Source organism: Marmota marmota, unplaced genomic scaffold (genome assembly GCF_001458135.2).
Source record: "Marmota marmota marmota unplaced genomic scaffold, marMar, whole genome shotgun sequence".
Lineage (NCBI taxonomy): Eukaryota > Metazoa > Chordata > Mammalia > Rodentia > Sciuridae > Marmota > Marmota marmota.
Window position 1 is genome coordinate 5946410 of NW_026000174.1, and position 23153 is coordinate 5969562.

Below are 23153 nucleotides of genomic sequence, written 5' to 3' on the forward strand. Positions count from 1 at the left end.
CTCTCTGAACTGAATGTCCTTTCTGGTTTGAAGCCTTATCATATGACCTAAGTACAAGTTTCCTTTGGGGCTGCCTTCTTGAAACTCACTAGCCAAGATTACATTCTGTTTTAAATTCGAAAATCAGAAATCATTCTAAAGTTGGCCTTTTGTGTTTTCCTATGAAAAGGAGAATGAAGCCTTTTTCTGGGCTATCATGCTTTCAGCTTGTATTTTGCTAAAGTACACATTGGGAAAGTTAAGACTAGCTCCTCTAAGGTCTAGGGCAACATGGTGCCATGGAAAGAGCACTGCTCCTGCTGAAACACAGGTCCTTGTCCTAGTTCCTCCCCTTCCCAGGTCTCCCAGCTCCACATGAGGGAGCCCAATAATCTCTAAGGCCCCTTTCAGCTCTGAAGTCTGTGGAAAACTGGAGAGGCAGATTGGATAACACAAACAGCTTTATGGCTCAGAGTCACTTTGGAAATGTCAGGGTTTTTCCCGTGATAAGAAACACAGAAAATAACTCATGCTTTTTACTAAGCCTTGGCCTGGTGAAATCAAAAGCAAAAAGCTAACAGGCATCTGGGGCTCAGTTAACCACCTTGGAGATACATTGAAACTCCAACTGGTTTTACATCTGTCTAACATTAGTAATCTTTTCTGCTTTTAAGAGAAGAACAAGACTGTGGAACTGCAAAGATACAGATAAATTTTCAATCCCTTTATCAAAAGTTCCCTTGACCTTGTTTCATTACTGAAAGGTCAGAGATTCAATTCAGTCCTCTCATTTTACAGATGAAAACCTTAGATGTAGAGGGAGTGAATGACATGCTTATGATCTCACATCATACTAGTGACAAGAATGGGATTAGAATTTGGGTCTCTTAGTTCTCAGCCTGATATTTCTATGTCCTGTGGGTTCTAACCTCTGAGATCATTCTCTTTAAAAACACAAACCCTATCATTGAAGGTGAAAATGCTTTCCTTCTTGAACAATAATTTTTACCAACAAGCACATTTTTCTTTTCTGTCTACTTATTATCCTCCCAGTCCCTCAACTACCCCCAAAGTTCATATTTCATAGACAAGCTTGTTTGTTATTTAGTAAGCAGTTAAAATGAATTGGATTCAGCTGTTTTTGAGACATGAAGGGTTAGGAAACAAAGTGGTGGGGAAAAGCACTGGGAAGGATTTATTTTTTTGGCATTTGTTAGGCTGCAAAACAGCTGGAGCTATAAACTTGAAGCTTGGCAACCTTGTATCTGAGCCAAGCTAAAGTAGAAGAAAATTGATTCAATATTTGTAAGTAAAGTTATGAATGTTTATATTTACATTTTTTGCAGAAATGCAATGGAACATTTTCTTTTGGTTTGAAGCTCAGCCTTTTAAGTTCAAACTTTAATTAAGGAGCTCTTGTCAGGAAATGGACTTAATTAGAGATTCCCCAGTCTTAGATGTCAGAGCTAATAAAGTCCATTTTGCTTTAATTTCTGGACATTCTAGAATATGGATGAATAAGGGGGGGAGAGACTAGGTATAGAGTTCTTTCCTGATAGAATTCCTTGCTACCCACAACTTCCTCTCTAAGCTTACAGGAAATATTATACAATAGTAAATTACATTATGCATGTAATTGTGCTAATATCCTATCCTCTGGAAACTGCTGTATTTCCAGTTTGAGGTAAAGCTCATCAGATTCAAGGCCCAGAGAGGGAGGGTGGTTAGTCTGAGGTCACCTGGAGATCCTAAGTCTGCTGCCTCCTGGTTTAATGGTTTATATCTTTCCTATCCCCATTCCCCTTCCTTTCATTCCCCTTTGTCTAATGCAATGAATTTCTAGTCTTCTCCCCCACCTTATTGTATGTTAGCATCCGTATATCAGAAAGAACATTTGGCCTTGGTTTTTTGGGATTGGCTTATTTCACTTTGCAAGATAGTCTCCACTTCTATCTATTTACTATAATTTCATTCTTCTTTATGACTAACTAATGTTCAGTTGTATATATATATATCATATTTTCTTTGTCCATTCATCTGTTGAAGGGCATCTGGGTTGGTTCCACAGCTTAGCTATTGTGAATTGAGCTGCTATAAACATTGATGTGGCTGCATCACTATAGTATGCTATTTTAAGTCCTTTGGATATATAGCAAGGAGTGGGGTAACTGGATCAAATTTTCTGAGGAATCTCCATACTCCTTTCCAGAGTAGTTGCACCAATTTATAGTCCCACCAGCAATATATGAATGTACGTTTTCCCCCCACATCCTTGTCAATATTTATTATTACTTGTTTTCTTGATAATTGCCATTCTGCCTGGAGTGAGGTGAAATCTCAGTGTAGTTTTAATTTGCATTTCTCTAATTGCTAGAGATGTTGAACATTTTTTTCATATATTTGTTGACCAATCATGATAACTAGTTTTGAGCTTCCTTGATTTTGCCTATTCATTTCTCCCCATTCTAACAATCCTGGTCTCATTCCAGTGGCTCCCTGGATTTTTCTTTTTCTTTATTAAAATCAGGTTTCCCCCACTGCCTTTTCCTGATTCTCCCCCTTCACCCTCTCTCAACCCATTTCTTTGATCCACCTTCTGTTTCTGATTCTGTCAGGATTTCTGTATCCCAAGTTCTCCCTTCTCTCTTCCTCTTAAAACATACATACAATGTTAAATTAAACAGGGCTTCCATGAGACCAGCCGACATTCTTTTTTCTACCAATTAGCTCAACCAAAAGAAGAGCCTGGTACTGGTAATATGAAATGTAAGAAGTATTTCATTTACCTGAAGGATGGGCATAACTGTTGTTTCAATTATTTGTTCTTTAGGGTCTTTTCCCCCCAGGTCAAGGAGCAACAATTGGAGTTGATTTTATGATTAAGACAGTGGAGATTAATGGTGAAAAAGTAAAGGTAAGAAGCTAAATGTTCAACTTGTCTTTTGTGTGCTGTGTGTAAGCTTAGGGGAAGTTGCGTAGTCATGTTTTCATAACATTTATTAAATCTCCCAAAAGCCAGGTGTGATGGTACATGCCTGTAATTCCAGCTACTTGGGAGGCTAAGGCAGGAGGATTAGCAACTTAGCAAAACCTTATTTCTAAATTTAAAAAAAAAAAAAAAAACAACAAACCTGGGGATGTAGCACAGTGGTAAAGTACCTGTGGGTTTTATCCGCAGTGGGAGAAAAATCTGATTGAAACCGACATTGAAAACAGTATATTCAACTATGACACTTATTTCTAGTCCCTTTGTGGGAGGAGGAAGGGATTTTAGATGATATTTTTACAGATTAGAACAGAAAAAAGGGCTAAAGCAAGTTTGTCCTATCTTCTGTCATATCAGAAGTGATATAACAACAAGAAATTTCTTTTTGGATTTCATGAATTGAGCCAATAAACTATGCTGCCTCCTATAATAGCAGGTCCATGAAAAATTTCATTTTATGTAATGAAGCCATATTAGTCACTTATTAAAAACTATCCTATCTCCCATGTACCTTTGTTCCTAGTAATAGATAATAAAAGAGGGGTTCAAGAAAGAATCCATGATCTCTACCCTATTCTGTATTTGGTGACTTCTGGGTGGCTTGATATACCTGAAAGAAGTATGGTATTTCCAGTAACAGGAGAAGAGAGATTGTGTTCTTGAGTACCTACTATGTGCCAGTGCTTTTGCTAGGTGCTTTTACATGTGTTTTTATAGTTACCTTAAGTTTTACTATAAATTCTGTGAGGTAAGTGGCATCATTCTTGTTTTACAGACTTCAAAAAAAGATAGGTGACTTACTTATTCATGGCTGTCTAGTCAGGAAGGGAAATGGAGGATTTGAACCTGTTCTGCCTCCCTGCCATCTCCCCTGTTATGGGATAAGAGGGGAATGAAGCTACAAAAGGCTCATCACCTTGGAGCAAGGAAAGGAAGGTGATGGAAATAAATATGAAATGAGACTAAATTACATGAAAAGAGGATAAAGATATTGATCTTAGGCACTGTGTTCTACCTGCCATTCATTTATCGAAATTCCATTGTCAGGTTTTTTAGAGGTGAGTCCCATGGAAGGAAGTAATAAATCCAGCCATAAGCAGCTCAATGATGAAAGCTGGCATCAGACTTCTAGCTAGATCCCAACCTAAGCATTCCAAATTTGGGTCCATGTTATTTTCATCCACCTCCTCCTTTTGAGAGCCTTGGGAAGGGCATAGAAGGTCCATAATGTTTTTGCTGCATTTCATAGATACTTTCCATCACAAATAAGTTATAGGCTGAGGCCTCTGAGTGGATAACAGAAGCTTTCCTGGTATGTCTTCCAGCCCTGAATCAAAACGGGTCTTTACTGCAGAAACATCTACAAATACAATAGTGAATGGAGAGCTCAGGGTGCTGGAAGATAACTGGAAGGTGTGAAATCCATGTAAATGCCGACCAGAAAGTCAGGAAAATAGTGTTTGGGGTGAGAAGAAGGAACTAGGGTGTGGGGACAGGAAGGAGACAGGAGTGTGCTCTAGAGGCATTAGTGGAAAGAGCCTTTTATTGCTTTCTATTGTTCCAGCAGAGATGGGGTAGTTGCCAACTGGAGTCAGGTAAGGATAACTACTGTTTCATGCATTTTACTTCCAGATGTCTGAGTTTCCCATTTATACATTGTATACGTGAGTTCATTTGTTTGACCAGAAGTGTTAGTACCTACCTATGGCAAACACTGGGCAGAAATAAGGGTGAATAAGAAATGGCCCCTAGGGTATTTGGGGTAAAAAATGGGAGTTCATAACCCACTTGAATCAAATGTATGGAAGATGATATGTCATGAGCTGTGTAATGTTTTGAACAACCAATAAAAAAAAAAAAAAAAAAAAAAAAAAGAAATGGCCCCTAGGGTTAAAGAAGCAGCTTATTTTTGTCCCCCCTACATCTCTAGGCTTAGGTATTCCATTTATTCTACTTTCTGAAAACCATAGCCTCATTTTTAAGAGCTTACTACATTTCTAGAGTTCATCATTTTATGGTGACTGACTTCACCACAAGACCACAGGTTCCCTAAGAACAAGGTTTGTGTCTTATTCATCTTTGTATTTACAGTGCAGTTCCTGTCCCTAATACTTCTTTCAGGGTTCTGTAACTTTATAAAAAAATGAGAGTAGGCTAATCCTCTAAATCCAGGTCAAATCAATTAAAACAATTTTTTTAGTTGTAAATGGACACAAAACCTTTATTTTATTTATTTATTTTTATGTGGTGCTGAGGATCGAACCCAGTGCCTCACACATGCAAGGCAAGCACTCCGCCACTGGACTACAGCCCCAGCCCTGAAATCAATCCTCCTGTGATTTTTTTCTAACCCAGTATATTGACTCAAGATATGAAATCACTACATTCATCCTTATTAATTCAAGAGCCTCATTAATGTGTGGATATAGGAGAAATAACCTGTTAATAGAAGGAAACAGTGTCTGTCTTATTGTCATACTTGTTGACATTTATTGAGTCCCTCTTCTTGGTGATGTTTTAGTGTCTTTTTGCTAGTACTTTGTAGGCTTTCTCAGAACCCTGTAAAATCAGTAGAAAAGAAAATTCACTATCAGTTGGTGCAGCATCACCCACTCAGCAAGTGGCAGGACCGTGAATCAGGTTCTCTCTCCTGCTTCAGCCCCCTTTTCCCTCCGTATTAGTACCAGTCTTTCAGGAATGGCTTCCAGACTGAAAGTGGGAAATAGGAGGTATTAGAAATATTCTTGTAGCTACTGAGAATACATGCTAAATCATTGGAGGTAAAGTTAAGGAAGAGGCCCTTCTTTTAAAGTAGAATGCATCACGAAAGTGACCTCAGGCAGAAAATAGAATTAAAACATTTGTAGCCCACTGACCGGGGTACTTAAAAATGGCTAAAATGATAAATTTTCTTTTGTATATTTAAGCATAATAAAAAATTGGAATACAGAGTTTTCTCTTATACATTGAATTTTTTGGCTTATCATAAATTAATGAGTAATAAGCAAAACTCTAAGCTTTGTTTAAAACGTTTAAACCTTAGTTATGATAGAAAATTTGCTATATTTCTCTTAAATTAGATCTATGTTGCATAGATAGGCAACTCATAAAAGTATTGATTCCTTCAGCTCTTCGCCCATCCACCCATGTTATAGTATGTGCTTTATGCTTAGCACTATGGTAGGTAAATCTTTGTCCACTAAAAACTTAACTATCATCTGGCTCTGATAACATTTTATCTGTGGAATTTTCTTTTATATCCCACCAATCTTTTAAGGAGAATTAATGAATCCCTCCTTTGTGATTCCACAAACCTTCGTTCATTTAGTTAATCTTCATTCAAATGTGTCCCCCTCTACTGTTTTAGGAAGGCACTTGGGTTATGAGGTCAAATGGGAAATACCCTTGGTCCTCAAAGAACTCAGTCTAGTGAGGGAGACAGACTAGTAAACCAAGGACAACATTGCATTATTGTGACAGTGAGACAGTAGAGGTTAAGTGGTATGCAAGGAAGAGTAGACAGTGGAGCAGACCCATGCTGGAGGTGAGTGGTTAGAAAATCCATGGCTGCAATACTGAAAATATATTGACAGGCATGAGACTAACATTAGGAGAAACCATCTTTCTGGTACCTTTATAATGGAACATATCACATTGTATGTTAGTTAATTAACTATGGATTTGGCCTGTTTATAGACTGAGCTATTTGAGATGGGGGTTGTGTTTTATCTTGTATCCTCCTGTGCCTACTGCAGTGCCCTGCCTAGGTTAATGTCCTGTAAATGCTGAAATAAAGCAAGTGGATTGCAGAGAATGAAACCAAGTTGAGTGATAAAGACAGTGGAGTATGAACACCCTTAATAATCAACTATCAGGCTAGAAGTAGGGAGCCCCCTTTGAGAAAATAACATATATCTTGGCAAGGTCATAAAATCATTATTCCAGAAAAATGCTCAAAGCTGTTCCCAAGATGTGCCAGTCATGAGAACATACTGATTTCTTAAGACTGACAGCATCTAAATCCAATCACAAGTGTTTTAGAGGCTCATTGTGGCTTTAAAACAATTGTCTGCTATTCTAAGTACATCCTAGCAGAAAGGAACCATGTCCCTAGGTTTGAGGCAGAGAAGAGAAATAACTTTGTCCCAACAAAAACTAACTCCATCTGTATGTTTGCCTTTAGCTTACACAGACTTTCATGTGTATCAAAGAGTAGCTGTCACTTCAAATCAAAGGAGAGTCTGTGCTGAAGATTACTACTAGACAGAGACTACTAGTCACCCATCTGTCTCACCGACTTTGGGGGCTGGGGATGTGGCTCAAGCGGTAGTGCGCTTGCCTGGCATGCGTGCGGCCTGGGTTCGATCCTCAGCACCACATACAAACAAAGATGTTGTGTCCGCCAAAAACTAAAAAATAAATATTAAAAATTCTCTCTCTCTCCCTCTCTCACTCTCTCTTTTAAAAAAAAAAAAACAAAACCGACTTTGGATACAGAGGTACATTTAAATTAGTCTGCAGTGGCAAAGATGGCATGGTCCCTGTCATGAAGTTTTGAGTCAAGTGGGGAATAGAGCTGCTAAATTATTAGATGATCCAATGTGTCAGGTGCCACTGGGGAGAATGGGAGTGGGGGATGGGGTACCTGACCTATTCTGTAGATTGGAGAGGCCTTCCCTGAAGTGGTGTTAAGGTGGTAAATACGAATTGGTGTGAACATACTTTATATACAGAAATATGAAAAATTGTGCTCTATATGTGTAGTGAGAATTGTAATGCATTCCACTGCTGTCGTATATTTAAAAAATAAAATCAATAAAAGATTTTAAAAATAAAATAAAATTGAAATATTAACACAAAAAAAAAAGGTGGTAAATACACTTGTGACCTGCGAAATGTATACAGTCAGAAGGGATTACTGTTGTGTTAACATTATTTCTCAAGGCTCTGTGATTTGCTGTATACTCAGCAGTCTCTCTGGAAAACAGGTTTCTTCTAATCCTTGCCTGCTATGTGCAGAGAATTAAGGGAACTATTCGGCCTTTTTTTATTTGGTTATTAAAACCATCCATTATTATGTTTTAGAACTAGTAGATGAGTTTAGAAAATGTGAACTTCCAGCAGGTTGTTTATTTTCAACCCATTTGTACAAAGAAACAACAGATACCCAAAGAAATTAAGTGACTTGCCTAAGGTCATAGAGCTTAAAAGTGGTAGAAGGAAAATTTTTGTCTGCCATGGCATGGTCCTGTTTTCATTAACAAAGATAATACATTAATATGTTCATTAGAATTTTGAACTGGAAAGAGTGGTGAGGTTGGATTTTTTTCCCCCATCTCTGCTGACTGAAATACCAATAGCCACAGAATGACAGCTTACCCTGTATAGCAGCATGGAGCCTGGGACCATAATGCCTTGTTGAGCTTTGAGACACCAAGCAAGTGATTATACTCTATGTTCATGTTTCCTCTTGTGAGAAAGCATATCCTACCTTATAGGATTATCATGAAGATCGAGTTACTGCATACAAAGTGCATAAATAGAGCTTGGAACATACTCAATAAAGTTTTTTTAAACAAAGAGGGAACTCTTAATAGCATAGAAAACAATAACAAACAAACAAAATAACCTCCTCTTTCTAACCAGAAACACCTAACAACATTAATAACAACAAATTGTAAGTGCTTTCTTTATGGCATAAAATGACCATGAAATTATCTGGGAGAAGATATCCTCATTTCTAAGGTAAAGCAAGCTAATACTCTCTTATTTTCTACTTCTCCAACCTGCTTCTTCTGTTATGCCTTTACAGCTCCAGATCTGGGACACTGCAGGTCAGGAGAGATTTCGTTCTATTACACAGAGTTATTACCGAAGCGCTAATGCCTTGATCCTTACCTATGACATTACCTGTGAGGAATCCTTCCGTTGCCTTCCTGAGTGGCTGCGGGAGATAGAACAATATGCCAGCAACAAGGTCATCACTGTGTTAGTGGGTAAGTAAGCATAAATGAGGAGGAAAAGTGATTTGTGGGCATCAGAAAATTTATAATCACATACGGCTTATGCCTTGCTATCTTCCAAGAATGTAATCTCTCTTGTTTTTTTTTTAAATTATTAGTTAGAGATGGACCTTTATTTATTTGTTTGTTTATACATGGTGCTGAGAATTGAACTCAGTGCATCACATATGCTAGGCAAGTACTCTATCACTGAGCCACAACCCCAGCCCACAAGAATGTAGTCTCTAGCTAGATAAGTCATGCAACCAACATTAGTTCATCTGCAATTGAAGAGAGAAAAAAATCAGTTCTATCTCATCATGATAGTTTAGGAAAATAAAGTAGAAAACATTACTGATTTCTCTGGGCTCTAGGGGAGAAGCTGGGTGGTCACAAAAGTTATGTGGGCTGCTATACATTTTTTAAAAACCTAGTTACAAGGTGGTAGAAACTGCTAGTATAAAAAGGGGAAAAAATGTTTTTTTGGGGGGGTACTGGGGATTGAACCCAGGTGCACTTAACTACTGAGCCACATCCCCAGCCCACTGAGCCACATCCCCAGCCTGTTTTTGTACTTTTTATTTAGAGACAGGGTCTCACTGAGTTGCTTAGGGCCTTGCTAAATTGCTTTGAACAATTTGATTTGAACAAACTTACCAAAAAAATTATAAATTAGGAAAATCTGAACATTGAATTTTTGAGGCTACTAAGGGTTGTTAATTGTTTTAGGTGTGAAAATGACATTGTAGCTCAGTTTTTTTTTTTTTAATCTTATCAAAGTCACATACTGATATTGTAAGATAAGCTGGCTTTGAACTTGTGATCCTCCTGCCTCAGCTTCCTGAGCTGTTGGGATTACAGGTATGTGTCACCGCACCCATCTAAAATATCTCTTCTAAGGTGATAATAAGCAATTGCTCCAATAATGAATTTATTATCTAAAATACTTTCATTAATTTTTTTCCTTTCTTAAATTTTTGCCAATTTGAGAAATTCTGTTTCAGAAACAGTCCACTAAGGGAAGAATGCTGCAGTTTGTTTCATTTTGTAGGAAGACAACCTCTGTCTAGCACGGGGAAAACCAGAAACCAACCTTTGCTTTTCTGTGGTGACAAACATACTCATTAAAAATGGAATTACAGTAAAAACCAGATCACTAAAAACTCCTAGTTGTGATGAAAAGTTTTAATAATTGTATGGTTGTAAATGTTTTCCTTTGGGGAAGGAATTGCTGTATAGTTTAACAAGACCCGACTTTAAAAAAAAATGCGTAAGGAACTTCTGAAACATTAAGTCACAAATTATAGCTAACAGTACACTAAGTAAACTTTTTATAACAAGCATTATAACTGGTAGATGCCAGGAATCATATTAGGAACTTTACATGTCATGATCCCAGATTTGTAAGTTAGGAAGTAAAGGCTCAGTGATGTGAAATTCTTTGTCCAAGGTCACATTGTGTACCATGTTGCTTTGTAACAAGTTGCTGGACTTTTCCTTCAGGCTGCTATTTAAGTACCTGCCTCTTTATGAGCTAGTGTTCCAAGCCCACTACTGAAAACACTTGTGTACAGTGGTGAGCCCTTGCCATGAAGTGTTTGAGAGCCTGTAGCTTTGGACCTGTGTTTTCTGTGTTACACAGAAAGCCCTTTCTAGAGAAAGCCCTCAAGTTCAAGCATTACTTCTTAGGATTTTATCCAAAAAAGTTAAATGGAAATTTGAGGAGAGATAAGTTAGTTCAATATGAAAGTGATTGGCTTTAAAAATTTTTGGTATCGAAATTTCAAACATAAGCAAATCAGAGAAAACAGTATACACAATCCCATGAATACATCTCTCAACTTCAGAAAGTATCACCTAACTCATGGCCAATCTTATTTATCTATTCCCTATCTGTTCTGTCCATTCTTTCCACCCAGATTATTTTGAAGAAGTCTCAAATTTTTGCATTACCTTACAATATCAGTATGTGACTTTGATGAGATTTAAAAAAAAAAAAAAACTGAGCTACAATGTCATTTTCACACCTAAAACAATTAACAATCCCTTAGTAGCCTCAAAAATTCAATGTTCAAATATTCCTAATTTTTTGGGTAAGTTTGTTTAAATCAAATCCAAATCCCTATACTTTATTGCTGTCTTTTAATTCTCCCTTTATCTATAAGTTCCATTGCCATTTCTTTTTCTCTTGGAATTTATCACTAAAGCATTTGTCCTATAGAGTTAATAAGGATAAGTTGTTTTCTTTGTGGTGTCATTTGACATGTCCCTTATTCACCTGCATTTCTCACAGATTTGTAAATAAATCTAGAGGCCTGATGAGATTTATTTGTTTTAGGGGATTTTTTTTGAGCAAAAATACCCCATATATGATATTTCAGGTACAGTTCTTCTAGGATAAGAAAGAAGAACACCTGATTTTTTTACAAAATTCACTGCTTTTCAAGGTAATAAGTTCATTCCCTAGGACCTTTGATTAACTATTGAAATTTGTTTATATTTTTAATAGAATATGAACTTGTGGACCTAATATATTTAGTGTATTCTACTACCTTGTAATTATTATTGATTCTTCAATTATTACTGATTGTTTGAATTTTGATAGTGGAAATTGCTTCAAATGAATTCCTGAAATCTTTTGATATGACCCTAGGAATTCTTTGATAATTTTTTTGCTTTCTGGAATGACAAGTATTCCAGGTAAATCCATGCATTTTTCTGCCCCAGACCTCATTTGTTTAAGAAATAGTTTCTTTTTAATGGTAAGTTTCTATTTAGAGGCCACAATCTACATGTTAGGAGTTCCCCTTATTGGTAGGTTGGCCATTCTTTTTAGGCTTTTCAGTGGGCAGGGCTGATATGTGTGTGTGCATATGTTGGATTCTGTACCATGCACAAGACGGTTGTCTTACTAGGCTCTACTAAATATTCTGACAAGACTCTCATAAGTTACATTTGGCATCATATTCACTTACATTATGGCTTACGGGCATGTCAGCATTAGGCATACCTTTTCAGTGAAAGGAGTTCTCATAGTAGTCCACACAGCTTTCCAGGACTCTCCCTGCACCTGGACAATTCAAGTGCCAGGAAACAAGGCTCAATTCAGACAAGTGAGGAATCTGCCTGGCCTAAAAGCCTCAGTGCCCATAGGAGCCATCTTGTTTTATAACAACTATACAAGCTTGATTTTTAGGACAGAATCAGCACACTCAGGAAGCCCAAGTTATGGCATTCCAGTAGGTCTTTATAATTCATACACAGAATTCCCAGGTCAGAGTGATTTATCAATTGGGTCATTTAAGAGATGTTGCCAGGTAAAATAGTTGACATCATCTTTATCAGGTTTCCTGGAGAGTAGGTGTTGAAAACATCTGTTATCTTTTAAAAGATAAAATACATCATGAATTATTCATACTGAAACTTCCACTTATAATTCAGGATTGCAGAAATTTTACTAAACTTCATTAATCTTATATCTGTATTTTTTCCTTCTTGTGACAAAAATTCTAGTTCCCAGTGATACTAGAATAATTACTTATTTGCTTTATCCTGTAATATACATATAGCAGCCTCATAGTAACAGTAGCAGCACTGCCATTGACAAAATGATTAGTGGAACTGTTTGAGAGTTTTTCCTTTAATTCTTTGTCTTCAGCATGTATACCTAAGGATGTATGGTTAAATTACCATATGTTACACTCACTTGAAATAGTTGTGTGTGGTTATACCACTACATGGAAGCCATCTTTGTTTAATTTTGCTTTCAATTTTAGGGATTATACTTTGTATTAATTGTATAATTTTAAATGTGTAAATATGAAAAACATTTGTAAGTTTCTGAAGTCAAAACTATAAAACAAAGTATATTCAGAGAGGCCTGACTTCTATTCCTATCCTCTCAACCCTGTTTTTATTTTCTTTTAAATAGGTAACCATTATCTTTTAAATTAAGATGTGTGTTTTATATATATTCATATTCTTCCCTTTTTCTTAGTTGTAAATTATATTTTTCTGCTCGGCCTTTTTTGCTTAATATATCCTAGTGTCCTCATTTCATGGTAGTATATAGAAATATTCCTAATGGCTTTTTACAGGGGCAGATATTCCACTGTGTGGATGTACAGTCTTACTTAGCCAGTACCCTACTAATGGACATTGGGGTTGTTTCCAGTTCTTTGTCATTATAAATAGTGCTAATATTTTAAAAGAAACATTCCAGTAATCACAGTCACATTTGCTTTGCTTTACTAGCCCATCTGTCTGGCTTGACTTCAGATCTGGAAGTTAATTTTTATGCTTCTGAGCTGGCAGAAAGTCAAGTGTTGATTCTTTCTTTGATCATACCACTGTTATAGGAAACAAGATTGACCTGGCTGAAAGGAGAGAGGTCTCCCAGCAGAGAGCAGAAGAATTCTCAGAAGCTCAGGACATGTATTATCTGGAGACTTCAGCCAAGGAATCTGATAATGTGGAGAAACTCTTCCTTGACTTAGCATGCCGACTTATCAGCGAAGCCAGACAGAACACACTGGTGAACAATGTATCTTCACCCCTCCCTGGAGAAGGGAAAAGCATCAGCTATTTGACTTGTTGTAATTTCAACTAACAGCTGAGGCAAGGAGAAGCAAAAGGAATCAGCAGCTGCCCCGATGGGCCACGAGTTGCTGGGGAGATCAGACGATGACTGTGGCTCCTGCTCTGGGACCCTCTGACTCCTGTGGGCTCCTGAGCTTACAAAGCATGGCAGGCCAAGGGCCTCGTCCACAGGCCAGCATTAGCAGAACACATAATGGTTTCATCCTTTTGCAGTCTGGAGTTAGAGTGAGAAGAAAATTGCACTAGGCGCTCCATGATCTGCAGAGCATGTTGCTTTTGTTTTTTTTAAAAAGCAAGTAAAAGCGCATTCCTGAACACAGTCCAGGGGGAAGCGTACTGTAGGGATTCCTCCTGCACATCAGTAAGCGCATGTGGGGGCTGTTCTCTAGGGCTTCAATGATGATATTCTGGTGGCCCTGGTTTTCTTGTCTACCAGGTAAACCAAAACTGGGAAGGCCAAGTACTCTCTGTGGTGTATAATGATGACCCCATGGAGATTCTGAAAAGTGTTATTTCTTTTGTCCACAGGCACTTTCAAGAACTTTCGGATGTAAAAATTATATGAAACCTTTACCCATGACCAACAAAAACAATCATTGTTTTAATTATATATAAGCTCCATGACTCCTTTTGGTGCTAATGATTCTGCTATTTCACAGACCAAACATTTTAGTACATTGATGTCCTTAAATGTATTACACAGAAATAAAAAAAAAAAAATGGGGGAATTCCATGAATCGGCACTCTTTTTCAAAGTCTCATTACTATCTTTTCTAGAATGAATTTCTAGGAAGAGAATACTTTTTCTTTCATGTTCCCCTTCAAATCTCTAAATTTTCTTCTCTAATCTTTCCTGCCCTTTAAGTAAAAGTTTGAAAATTAAAAAAGTATAAATGACTGATGATATTCTACTATAAAAGATTAGTTCTTAGACATTACTAATAGTGTGAGAAAACAGACAAGATATGACCAAAATACTGTGGATTAATGGACTGCAGAACAGGATTCCAAGCAGAGCACAGTCCTTGATAACAGGTCACATCTTTTACTTTCTGGTACTATCCTTCTTGGACAAACCAAGGCTTAGGATTTTTGTAGATATTTTTAGCAAAAGTACGAGTAGCAACAGATGAAAAGCCTAACAAATCATTTTTGTATCTTCAATAACCTTAAAAAAATTCTGCTGTGGAAGCAGGTTGAGCTGTCATTTATCATCTCTTTATAATAAGGTTACTCTCTGACTCATGAAACTTCCTGTTTCTTTCTCTTTTCCTCTCTGTCTTGGTCTCCCTTTTGGTCCTCTTTTTCTCCCTTCCTGATATGCATGTGTTACTCCTCCAATTCAAAGGAGGTATATATGCCTTTACTTAGCCAGTTTTAAAAGAGGACTCAAAATGCAAGATGTGCTGCTCAATCTGTGTTGCTGTTTCTTCAGTGCCATACTTTGATACTTTCCAATTTGTTCACTGATATAAATGCAAATTGGGAAAGTAATTAAACCTGAATGCTATTGATGCTGTCAGATGTTTCTGTAGCTTGCTGCTTAGCATACCTGATTGATGCTAAGTAATGGAATAAGGGTATTATATGTAATTCTGCTGTTGCTGGAGATGGTGACAATCTCGGTCCTGATATGTTGATGTTTGAAAGCTATTTAATTATAAAGAAATGAGTCATGTAGAACACAGTATTGATAAAGCATTTTTAGCATTTCTGTATCAGGTTTCAGCATGACCAATCTCTTGCACATGGAATTACATATATCATTAAGAGACTGATTCTTCTGATTGGCCTCACTGTGTTTTTCATGATTCTATGGGAAAGAAAAGCAGATCCCAGAAGCTTGAACTTTATTTTAGAATCTGTCTCTACAGAAGAAAAAAAAAAACTTTAATAAAAACCTAAATAATTTATAATTATTGCCTTTCCCTCCTCATCTTTTCCACTAAGTCAGCAATTAAAGTATCAAAAAATAAGTTAATCAAGGTGGGCAGAACCTATTTTTTAAACTGCAAGATAATGTTCCTAAATCTGGATTTATTACTTTTTTGTTGGCACAATTCCAATGTCCCCAGCATATGATGACCCAGCTTCATCTCACAGTAGCAAGTATGTTAAAAATAAAGTTGCTTTGCAAACTTAAAGGGCTTTGTTGGATTGGACTAATTTAGTTCCAAAATGACAGCTTCTTGGGCCATATTTGTATTATGGAAATCTTATTCCCTAGGGTTTAACCCTCTCCATATACCTTTGGTCAGACTCAGAATGAGATTAGAGTGTTTTCTTGGCCTTTTTTCTTTCTTGGTACCTTCTAGTCTTCTGTAGCTTATAGTCACCCATCCATGGCCTGTCAACAGGGACACATGAGAATGTGGGGCTTTGTTTTTCTTAGTTCTGTGAATTTCCGATTAGGCCTTATGGACATTTGTCCACCAATGTATCTCAAGTTTGAGAATAAGCTCTGACAGGTGCAATAAATATCAAATAAATGATTTAGTGCTATGAGGGACTTTTTTGTTGTTGTTCAATAACTACTCCTTCAAGTAGAACTTGAGAAAAATACAATTAAATGAAGTCATCTTAACTTAGGCCAGGACCTAAACTTACTGGTTTGCCTAATTGTTCTTATTGTTAGGGCAATATTTGCTGAGATGAGCCTTCCTTAGGGGGAAAAAATCAAATTCTTATTTAATAGTAGATTTAAAAAACAAAAAACAAAAAAAGTTTCTTTATTGTTGTTTAGTTTGGCTTGACTCTGACAAATAAGACCAGAGTCCATGCCTTTCATTGTTGGTAAGATCTTTTCCTTCTTTTAATAAAGTTTTTAAATATATAGCAAAACTCTTTTTAGCTTCCAATGAAAACATCTTCATGTTATAGAATTAGACTTGGGAAAATCTATGAAATCATAATTTGCTGTTATCAATGACATGGCTTTGTATAAATAAATCCTCAAAGGATTTCATGCCTTTTCCTTTGCCTACGCAAGACTTTTTGCTCCTTTGTATACTTCCATTAGATCTGTTGAATTATATTAACATTTAATTTGTGATTATAAAAGGCCAAATATCTGTACATTATTTGGGTTAAGTGGTTTTTCCTGGCTTTTCTTTTTCCAATCTTTTGGTCATTTTCATTAGAATCTCTCCCTGAGTAAAGTGGCAAGAAAATAACTGAAAATGAAACTCAATTTGATTGATTTGAAAACATGTCAAGTTCTGATTTAGGATTTGGTAAGAAAGGTAGACGCTACTGACCAAAATAAGGTATTTGGATTAGGATCATTTTAGACTTGTTGGAGGAAGGAACAGATTCAACATAGAACTGGAATCTCTCTTTCTTCTTCTGTTCATGAATACATGCCTTGGGAGGACACTGGTGACCCCCACAGTGCTAGGTTAATTATTTGCCTCATCTATCCTTTAAGCTGTCCCATAGTTCCTCCAGATCCAGCATCAAATTTCAGTTAATGACTCACTCTGAATACCAGTTGCAAGCTGGGCATGGTGGCACATGCCTGTAATCCCAGTGGTTTGGGAGGCTGAGACATGAGGATCTCAAGTTCAAAGCCAGCCTTGGCAACAGTGAGGTGCTAAGCAACTCAATGAGACCCTATGTCTAAATAAAATACAAAATAGGGCTGGGGATGTGACTCAGTGAGCAAGTGCCCCTGAGTTCAATCCCCGTTACAAAACAAACAAACAAAAAAAATAAAACAAAAATAACCAGTTGCAAATGATTTTGAACTGGTCTTGTGATTAAACTTTTTTTTTTTTTTTTGTAAACTAAGCCACAGAATGAGATGTCATCTATAATAATAATAAAAAATACTGCTTCTTTTCCTCCATGTATCATATTAATGGCCTTAAAGATAGACATGTTCTATTTCTTAACCTTATAGAATTTGTGTATTTCATGGTCATATATACCTAGGGATCACTTCCTCATTCATTTCTGGAAGAGGTTTATTTAGGATTTGCCATTTCTTTTTTCTAGAATTTTTGTTTGTTTTAACTGCAACTGGTTACTTTCCTCAGTTATGGTTCTGACAGGTGTGTTTTGATGTAACTGTAAGACTTTAGAGTTAACTAGAGAAAAGCACTGAAAAAAATTTTGCATCTCATCTTTCTGACAAATGTATTCCGACTAAGCAGTATTGTTAAACACTAATTTTAACAGCAAAGATATAGGATCTATTTTCTTTGGATTTCATTTCTGACAAGAGCCTCTTTTGTATTTGAAAGGAAAGCTGCCTTCTGCTACATTGTACACTCTAATAATTTCTTCATACTGAGTTAAGAAATACCTTCAAACCACTAACTAAAATAGTAATGTTAGAAGAGGAGAAATGGCACTTCTTTCTGATGTCCCATGATGTTGAAATGTTATAATCATTCCTAGGAGCCATACTTTGAAATTAAAAACAAATCGAGGAATAACCAGCTTGTGAAGGAACTTAAAATTTAAGACATTTGAAGAATAATTGAGGGATTTGGGGGGAGGTGGATACAACTAGTCTATTATAGCAAGATGCTCTGTAGTTCAAAAAGGTGGAATAAGGCCCACAGAATAGAAGTTACAGAGCCACTGGTTTAGGCTTTATTTCAGGGAGAAAGGGGCCACAATACCTTCAAGCAATACCTTCTGTCAAGCAGAGCACAGATAAGAACTGAGCACAGAGAATGTGGAGAAGATTCAAGCATTGATTAGAAGTTTGACTAAATGACTATTAACTTAAAATTCTACATTACAGTACTTTTCTCCTCATAATATGTTTAATTAAGTATCTTTTGACCCATGGCTAATACTTTTCTTAAAAAGGCTTTGTTCTTCTGCCACAAATATATGCACCCTTCTGGGAAGAGGTTGATTATGTGTTGTTAAGCCAAGAGGCTGATCTGCAGCTGGGATTGGCTTGCCAGTCCATTCACCAGTGTCGAAACCACAAACTAGTTGTTGAGTTAAAAAAGGTATTATTTTTGTAAGTTATATGAATCATGGAAATTGTATCAGTGTAATGATAATGATCTCTTCAGGATTTTAGGATAGGCATTTTTAACAGAGCAGAATCTTCCATTTAAGATCCCACAAAATAAAACAACATTAAGTTTTTCAGCTTCCGTGATATGGACTGGTGAGTCATTGGCATAAAGCAGTCCTTGGGATCTCAAATAACATTTGGTGGGTTTCCTTGATTCTTTTGAAAGTGAGTTTTAAAAACCTGAGGCCAAATTGCTCCATGTATAAAGTAACAAAGCATAGGCCTTTGCTTTTAAATGAGATAACTCTAAGCAATTTTTGCTAATAAAGCCTATCACCCAAATGATTCCTCCTACAAAATAACTTGTACTCTTGCTAGGCTGAATAATAGCTTTTCATTGGTTTAAAAACCAAAAAGTCACTGGTCTTGAATCAGTATGGGGAGAAACATACTTGAGTTTGGGTAAGCCTTCCTCTGACTCCTTTGGATAAGAGGTCAGAACACAAAGGCTAGCCCCCACTAATTTGGCCTACTGAGACGTACAAGTCAAAATGTTACGTTCCCACTAGCTTAAAGCAGAATTTTGAAGATGCTGTGTTCTAGTTCCTGATTAAATCCTTTGTAGGTGATGACTCTGACATTTTAAAGACTGAGGTAGGGAGATGTATAGAAGGGGAACACTAATTTAGGTGAGAGGGGCTCTAAGATGCCTAAATTAGCTGTGACTTTAGGCAAAGTACGTAATCTTGAGAAAAAAATATATATATATGATAGATCTATCAGCATTATTGTGAACATTAGATGAGATAAATTGAGAACAGAGTGCTCAGTAAACAGTAACCACTCAACTATTAGTTCTGTCTTCCTTACTTAAGATTTTGGAGCTGGGCATGGTGGCATGTGTGTGTGATCTGAGCTATGTGAGAGGCTGAGGCAGGATATTCACTTTAAGATCATCTGGGGAAACTCAAAAAAGATTTTGGGTGGTGTGATACAAGCATAGATCCTTCAGAGACAAAACCAAAAAACCTTCCTGGCTTAAAAGAAAACACTTCCATTTTTTGTTTCCTTAAAAGAAAATCACTTATTTGATCTGCTTTTGGGCATTACTGTCACTGTTTCTTTATATACTTCTGCAAAGATATATTCTTTCAATAGGCAATTGCAGGGTTGTAAACTCCTTCTTATCAGGAAACTTAATCTTAGAACTGAAATACCTCACAGTGCAATTTAAACCTCTTTCCTCTTTGATCCCATTCTCCATGGTAAGAAAAATGGGTTGATCCCTTTCTTTTTAAGGAGACACATTTGCAACTTATTATTGCTCTTTTTTCCTAACTTTACTTAAATAATGGTAAAAGCTCATTAAGGTGGTAATCATTCTTCCCTTCAATGTCAGGAAAGTTTTTGTTAATTCTTAGCTGCTTCTTCCACTTTCCCCAATATTGGGGATTGAACCCAGGGCTTCATGCATGATAGTAAAGCACACTACCATTAAGCTACACCCCCCTGCCCAACTCTTAGCTTCTTATTGATATCAGATTTAGATCTTAATCTTTATGTTGATCAACTCTTCTGTTATACATGTATTTTTCTTCTTTAGTTATATAATTGATAACAAAGTATGCTTCTGAAGAATAATTCTGGTTGTGTGGCTTGTTTCCATCCCTTGGTAAAATGGAGTCATGAATACCCGTGTTGGGATCTGCTTTAAGAGTTAATTTCATATGAGACAATATTTGATGAATGTAATTACCAATACCCAAAAGGGTAACCCCCTTTCTATGCGTGCACTATGTTCTGAAATAAAAGTTGGAGTACCAAATGCCTAATAAAGCAAAAATTCATATACAGAAAAACACAAGGTAAGAATCTGATCAGATAACATAATTTACTAGTTGGCTGAATGGTGCACAGCTTTTGTTTAAGGTTACACTATTATGCCTGATTCAATAACAATAGTAAATTTGATAAGCCCTCTGAAAAACAGCTGCTAATCATATTGCATTCTGGAATGTAATCATTAGGAATAAGTATTCTCTTGTTCTATGTAATTACAGAATGCTAATGGAAATTTCTTGTAGGTTATTTGACAAATGAATGTCAAATGATTTCTTTAAACAATTAAAAAAATTCTCATCCCCTTAAGTCTTTTGGGGTTTTCATGTCCCTGTTGTTAAAGAAAAAAAAAAAATCAAATGACTGGAATGCTGGCTTCTAATTTCTACTCACTGAAGTGTCCTCTAGACATATCACATGGTTGGAGCTCTTGATGGTATATAAAGGAGCTGCATAAATGTATTTGTACTAGTGCATGAGTAAAATTTGTTTTCAGCTAAAAAAAAAAATCCACTCTGCTAAAAAATTCAGCTAATAAAGAATTAAGAAGAGTTTTGATAATCTAAAGGGGAAAAGTGTGCCCTATATATTGTTGCACACATTTTAATGCATGACTTTTAGTATAGGGATGAAATAAAATTCAAAAATACAATTCTGGAGATCTCAGCAGCTAGTTAAAAATATTTAGAGAGGCTGCTTTATGAAGACTTAGAGATTCCTTGATTTCCCCCTTCTATCTTTCCATTAAAATGTCGATCTTTAATATACACAATTTTAACACAGGTTAGTCATTGAGTTTTATGAACTCAATTCTTAATATTTGGCTATTGGTTTTATACATAGGATCTAACTAAAATCTGTATACATCAGCATATAGAATCTAATAAGCTTCAATATAAACATAGTACTTGTTTATAATGCTAACATGCAAATATTAACGGTACAATGTATATTTTATGTCCATGTATTAATTTTTTTTACTTAACAAAAAGCCTGTTAGAAATATAAGCCACTGATGACCTGAGTGCAATTAGCTGAAAACATTCTGTAGAAAAACGATTTATTGCAAATTCACTCAACATTTTTTTAAATAATAAATTGTTGATGGTCCTTTACTTTGTTTATTAATTTATTTATATGTGGTGCTGAGAATCGAACCCAGTGCCTCACACATGCTAGGCAAGCGCTCTACCATTGAGCCACAACCCCAGCCCCCACTCAACATTTTAAAAGGGGGGCAGGGAGAAAAAACAAACCTGAACAAAATATTTTAAAATAAAGTTATGTTTCGTTTTAAAATTAAGATAAATATACACACCATTAATTTGTCCTTTGCAAAGTAAAAAACTCAGTGTTTTTTTAGTGTATTTACTATGTTGTTGTACAATATCATCACTAATTTTAGAACTTGTGTCATCCCCAAAAGAAACCTTATATCCATTAGCAGTCACTCCTTCTTCATCCTCCCCAACATCTGACAGCAAATAATCCTTCTGTTTCTATGGATTTTCTTATCTTGGACATTTCATATAAATATAGTCCTCAAATATGTGGCCTTTTGTGACTGGCTTCTCTTCCTTAACATTTTCAAGGCTCATCTATGTTGTAGCATGAATCAATAGTTTCTTTTTATGGTTAAGTAATATTCCATTTCATGTATATATAACATCTGTCCATCAGCTCATGGACATTTGGGTTGTTTCCATTTTTTTTTTTTTTGGCTATTATAAGTAATGCTGCTATGAACATTTATGTAAAATTTTTTTGTGTGTGGGCATATGTGTTTACATCTCTTAAAAGCAATTAGCCTAACAAATCTTGTCATTTGTCTGTATTTTAAAATAACTCTTAAATTACTACTTGGGGAATGCAACTTATGATCTTAGTTCATTTGATCAATTAGGAGACTCTTGAATAGTGGCTAACTCTCCAATATGTCCATAATTTTTTTTCTATGAGCCTGTCATGTAGATATGATAATCAATTTCTTGAAGACTGCTTCAGTCTTGTAGAAATTGCATTGTCATCACAGAATTTCTAGTCTTTTGCATTGTTTTTAAGGATAGCAGTAAATCATGGTGGAATGGAATACTCATTCAATCTTTTAGGATTCAGTGAAACGTTTTTGAGATACAATTTTTTTTATATGTTGTCTTTAAAATTTTTCCTTCTTGAAAAAAGATTGTGAAATTGCCAAACCATCTGACTTTTCATTGTGGCTTAAGTTTTTATTATTAAGAAATAATTCATACTGAGAGAAAAAGTAAAAAGAATGTATTTTGTGTGCAAAGAATGAATGTATTTAACAAAACCTTTTTATTTGTAAGAATTTTTTAAAAAGTTGAATGGAAATTGCTTTCCCATGTACTTGTACATAAATAAACATTTCCTGTTGTCCACATTTAGAGGGTCATATGCCATGTCAATATGCAAAAAGCAAATAGGTTTTAAATATACTAATATCCTTCAGCATATTGTGGAATGTGCACTAGATTTGGGGATCTGGATACATGAATTTGAATGTTGATTCTCTAACTGGTTTAGTGGAACAAGTCAATATTTTATATCATGGTTTTCTCTTCAATAAAGAGAGGATAATCTAGATAACCTTTAAGGTCTCTTCCAACTATAACACTAAATGAGTCTACTCTCCTATATTCAGAATGTGAGAATTATGCTATTTATGATACTAGGATAGATGCTTTATCCTATGATAAAACTGAAGGAGTATTACACTGTGAACCAGTGTCCTAGTCCCGACACCGAG

The 23153-nt window shown here is 36.0% G+C and overlaps 1 protein-coding gene across 2 annotated transcripts in view; it reads left to right on the top strand.

The window, feature by feature from the left end:
* Nucleotides 1–22787, top strand: part of Rab30 (RAB30, member RAS oncogene family) — an 86945-nt gene extending 64158 nt beyond the window's left edge. For both annotated transcript variants that reach the window (XM_015477357.2, XM_048787991.1), the window contains exons 3-5: nt 2810–2893; nt 8778–8961; nt 13326–22787. In XM_015477357.2, the coding sequence (XP_015332843.1) occupies nt 2810–2893; nt 8778–8961; nt 13326–13576 (519 nt within the window). In that variant the 3' untranslated portion in view covers nt 13577–22787. The remainder of the gene's footprint in view (nt 1–2809; nt 2894–8777; nt 8962–13325) is intronic.
* Nucleotides 22788–23153: the final 366 nt, after the last annotated feature.